This window comes from Aspergillus fijiensis (assembly GCF_003184825.1).
Source record: "Aspergillus fijiensis CBS 313.89 unplaced genomic scaffold BO72scaffold_11, whole genome shotgun sequence".
NCBI classification, from domain to species: domain Eukaryota; kingdom Fungi; phylum Ascomycota; class Eurotiomycetes; order Eurotiales; family Aspergillaceae; genus Aspergillus; species Aspergillus fijiensis.
The window spans coordinates 169,578-180,441 of NW_024468987.1; the positions used below are offsets into that span (position 1 = coordinate 169,578).

Here is a 10,864-nt window from a genome sequence, read left to right on the forward strand (position 1 = left end):
GGTGTCAGGTCACCGAGACCACCATCCTAGTCGAAGGGAATCAATGTAAAACAGACGAATCGAAGAAGACAGGAAAGAGGTAGTGTAGTCTGGGCGAGGAAGATTATAAGACATGTGGGACGTAAACACCCTTTTGCTCTGACAAAAAGAGAGAGAGGTAAAGAAAATAGGAAAAATAAGAATTATACAGTGGGGAATAGAGATAGATCACCTAAGAAGAGATCATTTAGCCTTGCTGGGAACTGGCACACTGGCCGAAGGGGGTTCCAATACATGGGTGTGGCCTGGAGCATGGATGACCTCGCCGGTCAACTCCTGCCGACACGCCTTGATGTTGCGCACCCACTCATCAGTCAAGACATCATCCAGTGTAGCGCGCTCCTTCACCGACACCTTGAGCATCCGGCCAACAATGTACCGGCTCTCGCGGGGCAGGAGCCGGAGAAGGCGCCAGGGCCCCTTGATGACTTCCTGCCGCTGAGCCGCCGCCTGGGCGTTCGCCGGAAGTGGAGGGGCCTCCTTGCTCGTGGTACGGGAAGGCTTGTGAGTAGTAGCATTAGCATTCTTGCTATCCGTAGGTGCTTTGGTGACCAGCGGCTTGTCCTGAGGACTCTTCGGCGGCTGGTTTTCTTCGCCGGCAGCAGTAGGCTGTTGAGCTTGCTGCCCGTTCCCCTGGGAAGATTGTCCAGCGACGTCAGTATTGATACTGGGCTGGGCGGGTTTGCCTTCTTGGGCAGCGGTGATAAGATCAGGAGATGACTTGACGGCCCGGTGGCGTTTCGGGTCGACCTCAGGCACTGGAGTTCCAGGAGTGGGCGTGGAAACGAACAGTCGGTACGAGTTATCGCTGACACGGGGTTGTTTCCAAGGGAATCGGCGCAAAGTCATGCAGCAGAAGATGATGGCCAGGGACCAGATATCAGTCGGGCGAGGGTCATATTTCTTCTCGTCGTATACTTCGGGGGCGAGATATGGATCCGAGCCAACGATTCCTAACAAACCCTGTGAGCATGAACCTTCAAAGTACATCATGACCAAACTTACCAGAAGAGAGGACGATATCATTCTCAAAAGGATATCGGAACACCACAGCGCTTCCGAAATCAATAAGCTTCATGATGCCATGCTCATTGACGACCACATTGTCCAACTTCAGATCACGATGGGCCAGGCCCATTCCGTGCAAGTAGGCGACTCCACTGAGGATCTGCTTGAAAGAGCAAGCAATCTCCTCCTTGACCATCTTTCCTGTCATGACGATGGCAAACAGATCAAAGGGCGCATATTCCATGACTTCGTACCAATGGTTTCCTTCCTGAATAATGTCCAGCGTCTCGATGATATTGCCGTGGTGGAGGGTAGACCCAATGCAAAATTCCGCAGTCACCTTCTTGGAGTATTCTTTCATAGTTTCCCATGAATGACGGTCTCGGAATTGCTTTACCGCAAAAGTCACCCCATCACTATTCCTCTTAAGCAACCGAACCGAGCCTCCGGCTCCCGACCCCAGCACCTTGCCCAACTTTCCATACTTCGAGTTAAGACCATGATCGTCTGCGAACGGGACACTGTCGGCTGCCGCGTGGAATGGGCCGCCCTTGCCCGAGGTTCGACTCGATTTCTTGAATGGGATCGACGACGGTGAGTCACCTCGCTTGTGTTTGTTGTGGGTTCGCTTGAAGAAGCGCTTCAACTCTGACATATGGCCATGGGTCTTCCCCTCGGCATCCGGCTGTCGTGGTTCTCGCTTGGAATTGAAGAAGCCACTGCGCTTTTCACTGGACCGGAGATCCGTGGCACTGGAAGAACGAGGGCTCAATGGGCGTGAGAAGGCCGATGTCGTGGTGCGACGCTTGGAGTCCCGGCTGCCGAAGATGAAGCGCTGGTCAAGTTGGGCAAGGTTCTTCGGTTGCGGAGGACGCTTGCTACGAGCATACGGGTCATTCGGCTCACCCACCGGCGTGATCGCACCCGGAGGGGTATAGCTCTCGGGATCACCGCGAGGGGTGGCTGGTGGGCTTTCTTCCTGGGATCCATCAGTGGGACCGATAAAGAACTGCGCCCGATGCCGCGCGCCGTGGTTCGGATGAGAAGAGGTCTGTGCCACTTGGTTCTGCTTCGACAGTTGATCGGTCGAGGATGGACGGGAGGAGGGGGCGCTTTGAGGAGCCTTATGTTGTGTGGCAGCGCTGGCTGGAGGGGAGGTTACGGGAGTCATATGGGTGGAATGGGCGGCATTACCGGCCCGATCGGTGGTGTTGGATGTGGAAGAAGTATCAATCGACTTGGATTCCCGTGAATGTGTGGCTGCGGGCGTCAGCGGGGGTGATTGCATGGCGGACACTGGTGGGGAACCTCGGGGCGAGGGGAAGCCCGATCCATTTGCTTCGCGTGCACTGCGGTCGCTCGATTCCCGGGAGGCAACCTGTAAGGAAGGATGCCTGTCAGCTTCTGGCCAGATCTGGAATGGCTATGCAGGCTCGATGCGAGGAGAAAGCGATCCATGGAAATGGAATGTTCTTTGCTGTATGCTGCATGACCCCAAGCACCTATCACCGCTCAGGGATCGAGAATACATACTCTAGATGACGGCAACGAGATGGGATCGTAAGAGAACTGCCGCAATCGATTCTCCTGCAATTGGGACCGCTGCAAGCTGGCAGCTAGCGACCGCAGTTCCTCCTCATGCTGCGTATCCTTGATCGACTCTGCTCCAGGAGACTTGACGGAAGACGACGGATCGGTAGGCTCGATTTCCTCCGTTACCGTAGAGAACCGGACCTGCCCGGATTGAGGATTGAGGCTGGGGTTGACATCTCCCGAAGCCATGTTTGGACCAGGGACCATCGGGCTGGAAGATTGGGGAGAGCGAGGTGCTAAAAATGAGAGCGAAATGGCATTAGGAGGGTGGTTGGAAGGCGGGGAGGTTGCTTGGCCGCGAGTGGGAGAGTAGCTTACCAGGGTCGCTGGGATTGCTCGCTTGGGCAAAATCGGTCGCTTCAGACGTCATACTCGGCTCAAGACCACGCTGTGGGACGCATGCCCCTCCACGGTTGATGCCTGTGGAATCCCTTGACCACCGCGATTGGTAACCACCCCAGAACTAATTAAATGAATCGGAAATTCAGAAATGAAACACTCTTGCGATCAGCGGGCTGCTGTGAAAGGCGGGCGAGTAGGACAGAACGGGGGAGTTGCACGGAGGATTTCCCATGCACGACAACGGAGCAAATCTTTTGTCCAGAAACGGTCACCACTTTCACCCGGAGAACTTTGGACGCTGGACAGGAGATAGAAAGGATGAGGGAGATTTATCCCACTCGACAACCACAGGAATTATGATCCGAGAGTGGCCCTGTGACAAATTAAGAGGAAGTAGAAAAATGAGGAGAAGTTTAGAGAGGAGTGAGTTTGGGGGAAAAAGAGGAGGAAAAAGAGGAGGAGGGGAAGGTGGGAAGTGGAGAGAGGGTCTGGAAGTAGGTAGGAAACGGAGAGGGGAGGAGGGTTGGTTGGAAGAGGGAAGAAGGGGAAAGGCAGCAACAGGAATGAGACGGGGGGAGGAGGTTCCACCGGGCTAGAAGATGGAGAGAGTGGAAGAGGGAGAGCGAAAGAGAGAGAGAGAGAGAGATAGAGAGAGAAGGAGAGAAGACAGAGCGAGACTAGAAACAGAGACCAGACTAGAGAGCCTAAAGAGAGAAGAGGAAGAGAAAGTCAGAAAGTCAGAAAGAGAAGCAGCCGTTCGGCGAAGGAAATCCAGCCGGGCGGCGGCAATAGCGGCGGCGGCACGGACTGAGTCTGCTTTCAACTCTACTACTTAGTTAATGTACAGTAAGTAAGTACTGTACCTGGTTCATCTCTAGTTCTTCACTTGAAGATGACTTGATTCTACTCTCTAGGGTGACTCGATATTGTCAAGCTAACTTAACGACCGATGATATTCCTCAGGATGGATGGAGTTGGAAAAGCTATTCTGGCTGCAATGGGAAAGTTGCCCGGGAATTTCTTCCTCTCCAGCCGGTTCCGGTTCTAGAATCCTGGGGTTCCCAAAGGGGGAATCTATTATTATCGGGAGAGTAGAGGGGGGAATGAATTGCGCCTGCATGCACGGTTCACCAACTTCTCTAAGTATTCAAGTACTTAATTCTCTCTATCTCCATCATCCTCATCGCAACTTGGAACACGATCAGCGACCCCGTGCGGAGAAGATTGGCCATGGAGAGACCGACCAGACCAGACCAGACCAGACCAAGACCAAGACCAAGACCGGCTCTGGGTTCGGGATTCTGCGGAGAGAACCATAAAATCGATCGATTCTTGGGGGTCACCGGATGAACTCTGGGATGTCGACATCATCTTGTTATCAGAGAGGAAGGGCAAGGAAAGTGTCATCTGGCCGGAGTAGGCAGTCAGCTGCTAATGGTTCCATTCATCATTGTTATCGTGATTGTTAATAATGACTGGTGCCGAGTTGCCGGTTGATGGTAGTGTACGGAGTACTACTTAGTAGTCTGCGTACGTACCCCGCTAGATTCTTCTGGATCTTGACTGGCGTGGACTTAAAACCAGCCCCTTCCCTGCCATGCACATTATTATTTGACCGGTCCACCCCGCCGGAATGAACCATATTAGCCCGTCCCCACTGCTCCGTATCCATCGTACTATGTATCTAACTACTATCTATGAGTCCATAAAAGATCCCATGTCAGAGCTTGAACTGGCAGCCCTAGCTGGGATCATGGGTCACCCCGGGAATAGGCATATTGTATGTGTAGACGATTCATGCTTGGTGCTGATATTCATCGTGATTCCTCGCTATATGATTGAGAAAGATTAATGTCTGGACATTTCTGTGTTGACATCTCTGTAACAATGATGACAGCACAAAACGCCAGTAAAAAAAGGAAGATGGAAAATTCGACGAATTCGGAGCGGGGATGCTGCTGCTGCTCAACGGCAGCCTTGGAGGCAAGGCCGGCATTGATTTGTCCGCGTCGACAGGGAGAATCACCAGCCAACCCTGTCGTTGCGGATCCTTTTAGGCTATAATATCCCCATCTATCCTCCAGTCGATGGCCAGGGTGCATCAACCACCAAAACTTTGGCAGAATGCGATAAGGCTGACCGAAGTGGATTTCTGCCATTGCGCTGTCTTAATCAAATATCAACAAGACTGATTCGAGTTGCTGCAACACCAGCATACTCTGGATAGACCTCAGAGCATTAACAAGTCAATCTCCGACCATCCTTGGCCTTTCCGAATCGAGGCACTATCATTAACAGGTAAATTCGCTTCCTTGATCCCAATCAGCAGTCCAACCCTACCAAGCGGTAACGAGACCAGTCTACTACTCAGCGACGATTCGAGTGCGATCGCCGCCCGGATTATGTCAAACCAGAAAATGCGGAGAACAAAGGAGCTGCAGCGCCGCCGGAAATAGAGGCAGGAATGTGATCGACTCACTCTGACGCATCTCCGCAATCCCCCTTGTAGATTGCCAAGCATCGCATCATCACCAAACTTGCATGCAAAGCAACATACAAGGGCTATTCCCGCCCTTGCCAAGCCCAAGTGGTTTAGCCCAGCCTGGAACGACTTGCACTGCCTCATTCTGCGACCCTCAAAGTGACCAAGTCCGCTCGCTGTATCCTAGGTGATCGCGATGATCGTCGACGGGATTGCTACACTTTGCGTATCCTCCTTGTCTTGGCCTGGCTCGGCAGAAATGGTGGATGACCGTTTCATGCCTCATCACACCTGGTGCAGTCATTGTCCGCCTCTTGGCTCCTTGCGACTCGCACTCTCGCCTCCTGCTGTCTCCTCTTCCGCCCTCAGGTCGCACGATGGACGGCGGAAAGAGCTTGGCATAGTGACAGTAGCAGCCGTGCGGGTGACACGGAGGAGTCGCTTTGCTTGAGCCAAGACCGATGCCCTACTAGGCCTGCACCATTGGCGAGCATAGATGGTCTCTTACCAGTCCAGAGTAGCTAACTCGCTGACCCTGCCACCCACTCAATGGACTCTTACGGTTTGCGAAGCAGGATCGAGGTTGTTTGTGTAGAACGCTTCAGGCACCAGCCAACGCTTTCTATATCACATGCAATGCCTATTAATACAAATGACAACAGACCCAGTCCCCCAAGAACGCCATGATCATCAGTCCCAGACAGCTAGCAGCAGTGATCGCCCGGTAGCAAGGATCCCATATACAATACAGTCGACTTCCCCCTTGTCCGCCGTTCACGGCACCACCTCCACTCCAATCGACTTGGCCTGGGCGATGACACTCTTGCACATGCCCTGCAGACTCAGACCGGACAGTCGCGTCTCGGTGTGCTTGATCTTGGCGATTTCGTAGATGTGCTTGAGAGAGACCTTGCCCACAATCTCGTGGCCGGGGTTCTGGGCCCCGCGGATGCGGTTCTTGCGCGGCTCGACGTTGGCGGCTTGCAGGAGCAGATAGGTCGTAGTCGGGGTCCGGAGGTCAAACAGGAACGAACGGTCGGGACGAACGGTGACGAGGGCCGGGATAGGGACACCGGTGTTGATGTGCGCAGTGCGGGCGTTGAACTCCTGTATAGTGGTGGTTGTCGTGAGCCATGTGTTCTCTTTCTTTCGGGCACCGGTATTTCGCTTCCCCAGGAAATACAGCCGGAATACCAATGGAAAAAAAAATAACTTATTGTGATCGATCCAATGTGGACATATAACTCACCTTACAGAAATCCATACTCTTCACACCCTTACTACCCAGGGCCGGACCGACGGGGGGACTGGGGCTGGCCTGGCCAGCTCCCACGATCAGCTTCACGATCTGATCCTTGGGCAATGCCTTCTTCGCCATGATGAGTGATTATCGGAGGTGGGATGACAGATATTCGAGATCGAGAAGAGGGGGCAATTGACAGGCTGCTCAGGTAGTCAACAATCTAACACTTTCGCGGCGGACCCGATGAATGCGGCATTGAGAACTGCAACTTTTCTTGGGGTTCCCAAAGGGGAAAGGGCGCGGCGGAGGCCGGAGTTTCTTGCCGTTTGGGCGACAAGCGAAACCAACCCGACTTGCAATGCGGACGTCATTCTTCGTACCTTCGACGATCTATGAACCGCTTAATCCTCATTTCTGGTTCTTCGCCTGGTTCGCAGTGTTGGCATACTCCATAGTAGCTGGCACCAGCTAATTATCACTTGTACGAGAGATATCAGACAATCCTGACCACTGCGTCCTTCACCCAACTCTCGAAAGTACCTCTCGGGACCCAGACGGTGATCGACCCTTTTGGGCCCCGCCCGCTATCGATTTCCAGTTCCCGCCCACCTTCCAATCCTCCTGCTACTTTTCTCCCCCCCACCGCTTGTGCTGCTTCATCCTCTCTTACCTATATTCCTGCCCTCTTTCACTCATACAAACACAGCCCACCATGAACTGGCTTAAGTCTACGTAAGTTGGTGGCTGGTGACTCTAGCGGCTGATAGCCATAGCATCGCCACATTTACTAATCACTTGCACTGTCTAGTCTCGCGAGCGTTGCTGGCACTCAGGAACCGATCTATGGTCCGGAGGCTATCAGATCGGTTGCCCAGCAGGCGCAAGAAACCCCTTACACCGAACTCACCAAGGATGATCTCCGTTGGCGTGCTCACCAATATACCAACGTCGAGACTCATGTCTTCTATGTCATGGGCGACAATGGTACCCTAGCACTGTGCCAGGTCATCTACAGCAACATTGTGTGAGTTTGGACGGATCTCTTTCGGTAGCTGCATCACTGACCTTGGGATGTGCTCGGACCAGTGGAATTCATACTACCGCCCAGTTCACTTCCAAGATCTTCAACCTCAAGGGTGACGCTCCCCACAACTGGCACTCCGACCCTCTCTCCAACTTCATGTTCGACGAGAGCATGCTTTCCTTTGGCGCCGACAACCTCGCCGTGACGCTGAATGAGGAAGGAGATACCTACACTATCAAGTCGGCGGTGAATGAGGACAGTCTGGTGAACTTGACCTTCAAGCGCACCGCTCCGGGCTTTGTTGTCGGCAAAGACGGTACTTCATACTTCGGCACGGATCCGCAGAACCCCTGGGGCTCTATGAGCCATGCCTTCTGGCCTCGTTGCGCCGTGGAGGGAACCATCACCACCAAGGAACAGAACTTCGACCTCAAGGGTCGCGGCCTGTTCATCCACGCGCTCCAGGGCATGAAGCCCCACCACGCGGGTAAGTCGGATCTGGGGTTGTCCATGGACCCTGCTGACAGGAAACAGCTGCGAGATGGAACTTCCTCAACTTCCAGACCCCTACTTACTCGGCCATCATGATGGAATACACTACCCCTCCCTCGTACGGATCCACCGTGGTCAACGTCGGTGGTATTGTCAAGGACGGAGAGATCGTCTATGCTGGTAGCACCAACACTGCCACCCACACGGGATCGAACCAGGATGCCGAGAGTGACTGGCCCGAGCCGAGATCCATCAAGTGGGTCTGGGAGGGCAAGTCCAACGATGGCAAGGAGGTTCACGCCGAGGTCGATGGAGCTCTGGGCAGCCGCCTGGACCGGATTGACGTGATGGCCGAGGTCCCGGGCTTCATCAAGACCATTGCTGGCAGTGTTGCCGGTACTCGGCCGTACATCTTCCAGGTATGTATCCTCCGAACTATGTGAAGTCAACATCAAACTAATTGACGGACAGTACTCTCCCCAGGAGAAGCTATCTTTGAAGCTTAAGATCGGCGATGAAGAAATCACCGAAGAGGGTACTTTGTTCTCCGAGGCGACTTTCATCTCATAGAGGGAGGACATGATGCGGACATTGTCCCGGCGTTTTGAGTGGTGTTGAATTTTCACGCTCCCCTTTCATGCATCCATACGCACCGCAACGTGATATTGATTCTAATAGCCTATAAACTTACCACGATATCTAATGTTATGTCATGTGTTACCGTTTTCCAGCGTATTCCCTTGCGTTTCAGTATGGGGGGTTTGGGGGGGGGCAACGCCGAGACTTCCCCTCGCCGACATAATCATCGCAGCACAACACATCACCAGATTTCCCTTTGGCTGTAGACCTCCAAGCTTCAACTCATGCCAACCATCACATCCCCTCACCCAGGACCGACGAAAGCATTACCCTCACATCACCCTCGCATTGCCCCCAGCTAGTCATCATCCCGTCGCCCAGCCTATTCAAGATGGACCTCAATCTCCTCAAGGAGAGTGGCAAGCATCGGGCCTTCATGCCCAGACGCCGATTCCGGTACGCTTTATGCCTTCGCCTTGCTTGCTTTTGCCTTAACTCGAGCTGCTGTCTTTGCCTACAGTACAGCCAGTGTCAATCCCCCAGCTACACTGCCACTAACCTCACTCTCAACGTCCCAGCAAATTGGCTCGAGACAACATCCAGGGTGTCAGTAAGTTGCATCTTTTGCTGCAAGCTATATGATGATACCTCCAGACTGACAGGAATCAGCTCGCCCCGCGATCCGGTATGCGTCCTCCATCCTCTTGCCTTGCAACCGCAATACGAGGATCAGATTGCTCAGCAGCATTTCAAAAAACCAGCTCTGAAGCAATCACTCATCCTGAAGCAAACCAAACTAACCACTCCCATCCTAGCCGTCTCGCCCGCCGCGGTGGCGTCTATCGCATCGGCAACGAGATTTATGAGGAAGCGCGCAGGGCCCTCAAAGATCGTCTTACTGAAGTAAGCCCAGCCCATATCACACTTCTGCAAGCTTCAAACTTCAAAACCTTAGTCCCTATTCCCCAATCTCTTCGGCAAACAGCGAATCACCGGTGCCACAAACCCATACCTCTCATCTCTTTCATCTAACTGTTCACTATAAGATCATCTGCCGCATTGTGCACGTTATGGACAGCGGAACCACTCCAGGCCATGAGCGTAAGGTCAGCTTTCCTCTTTTCATGTCATCTCATTTATAGTTTCACTTTACCCCTGGGAGGAGAGAGAAGAGGAGAGGATCCTGACTTCACTCACTCACTTACGCACTCACTTGTACTGCACTGCACTGTCCTCTGTGTCATCTATGCCCATCCCTCGGTCTTAGTTTCTTTTCATCTGTCTTTCCCTTGTATCAGAAGATATGATCAAAGCATGCCTTGCTCTAAACGATAGTACACATCCACTAACCAAAACACTGGATAATTATAGGTGGTGACGACTAGAGACGTACGTCCCTTTCCCCTCTTCCCCCCGACTCTCCCCTTCTACGAAACAATGCAGCATCCAGCAGCACAACTGGCAACCCCAACCTAAAGAAGTGAAACGAGCTATAAGTTAACCCACACTGCTAACGGAAATAACACAACAAACAGGTGACGTTTGTTTTGAACCAGGTAAGCAAGCACAAGCACACCCTCACCCTCACCCTCCCAATCCCATACCTCCCCCAGCTCCATGTCCATCCATCCCAGTCTCAGAGATAACACCAGAAACCAAACTAACCCCACGAAAACAAAAGATGGGTAATCCCATCTACGGCTTCCAGTAGCACCTCCAAAACCCCACCCGTCCAAACCCGAAACAAATCCACATCTCTCGCCCACTTTTTTCGTCACGACCTCTTTCTTTTTTCCATTGCACCTACAGACAGTACATGTACATGTACCTCAACGACCAAACCGACAACCAAATCAACCCGACTCACGACTTACGACTTACGATTTACCCCTTCTCTGTTCCCCCCCGGTCCGTGGACCCATACATACCCATACCCTTACCCATACCTATACCCTCAGAAGCCATCCGATCCCCCCTTCGACAGCCAGAAGTCAGGAACACGTAACACAAGCCTCACGTACCTTGACGTGACGTGACTTGACTTGCCTGACGTGACCTTTCT

General features: G+C 52.9%; 4 protein-coding genes across 4 annotated transcripts; 2 read left to right on the forward strand and 2 right to left on the reverse strand.

Moving 5' to 3' along the window:
- Nucleotides 1–222: 222 nt before the first annotated feature.
- Nucleotides 223–2,829, reverse strand: BO72DRAFT_456588 (putative protein kinase; the record flags this gene model as incomplete). Its single annotated transcript, XM_040946283.1, has 3 exons — nucleotides 223–992; nucleotides 1,045–2,425; nucleotides 2,581–2,829. 3 exons carry the CDS (start codon nucleotides 2,827–2,829, stop codon nucleotides 223–225), a joined length of 2,400 nt encoding a protein of 799 aa, XP_040803878.1.
- A 3,221-nt stretch (nucleotides 2,830–6,050) lies between these two features.
- BO72DRAFT_445689 (mitochondrial 54S ribosomal protein uL11m) lies at nucleotides 6,051–6,952 on the reverse strand. The gene is made up of 2 exons (XM_040944117.1): nucleotides 6,714–6,952; nucleotides 6,051–6,571 (listed from the first exon to the last, which is right to left on the reverse strand). The coding sequence occupies exons 1-2, from the start codon at nucleotides 6,840–6,842 to the stop codon at nucleotides 6,239–6,241; spliced, it is 462 nt and encodes a 153-aa protein (XP_040803879.1). The 5' UTR covers nucleotides 6,843–6,952; the 3' UTR covers nucleotides 6,051–6,238.
- Nucleotides 6,953–7,419: 467 nt separating this feature from the next.
- Nucleotides 7,420–8,793, forward strand: BO72DRAFT_493708 (survival factor 1 family protein; the record flags this gene model as incomplete). The annotated part of the gene is made up of 5 exons (XM_040948406.1): nucleotides 7,420–7,439; nucleotides 7,516–7,731; nucleotides 7,794–8,218; nucleotides 8,266–8,642; nucleotides 8,695–8,793. 5 exons carry the CDS (start codon nucleotides 7,420–7,422, stop codon nucleotides 8,791–8,793), a joined length of 1,137 nt encoding a protein of 378 aa, XP_040803880.1.
- Nucleotides 8,794–9,193: 400 nt separating this feature from the next.
- On the forward strand, nucleotides 9,194–9,944 carry BO72DRAFT_493709 (uncharacterized protein; the record flags this gene model as incomplete). The annotated part of the gene is made up of 5 exons (XM_040948407.1): nucleotides 9,194–9,258; nucleotides 9,381–9,412; nucleotides 9,472–9,487; nucleotides 9,618–9,705; nucleotides 9,849–9,944. 5 exons carry the CDS (start codon nucleotides 9,194–9,196, stop codon nucleotides 9,942–9,944), a joined length of 297 nt encoding a protein of 98 aa, XP_040803881.1.
- Nucleotides 9,945–10,864: the final 920 nt, after the last annotated feature.

Bases quoted from the DNA above. Each gene is read 5' to 3' on its own strand.
- BO72DRAFT_445689 (XM_040944117.1), bottom strand. From the start codon at position 6,842: ATGGCGAAGAAGGCATTGCCCAAGGATCAGATCGTGAAGCTGATCGTG. The intron at 6,572-6,713 runs GTGAGTTATATG...ACCACTATACAG, and splicing joins AGAGTATGGATTTCTGTAAG to GAGTTCAACGCCCGCACTGC.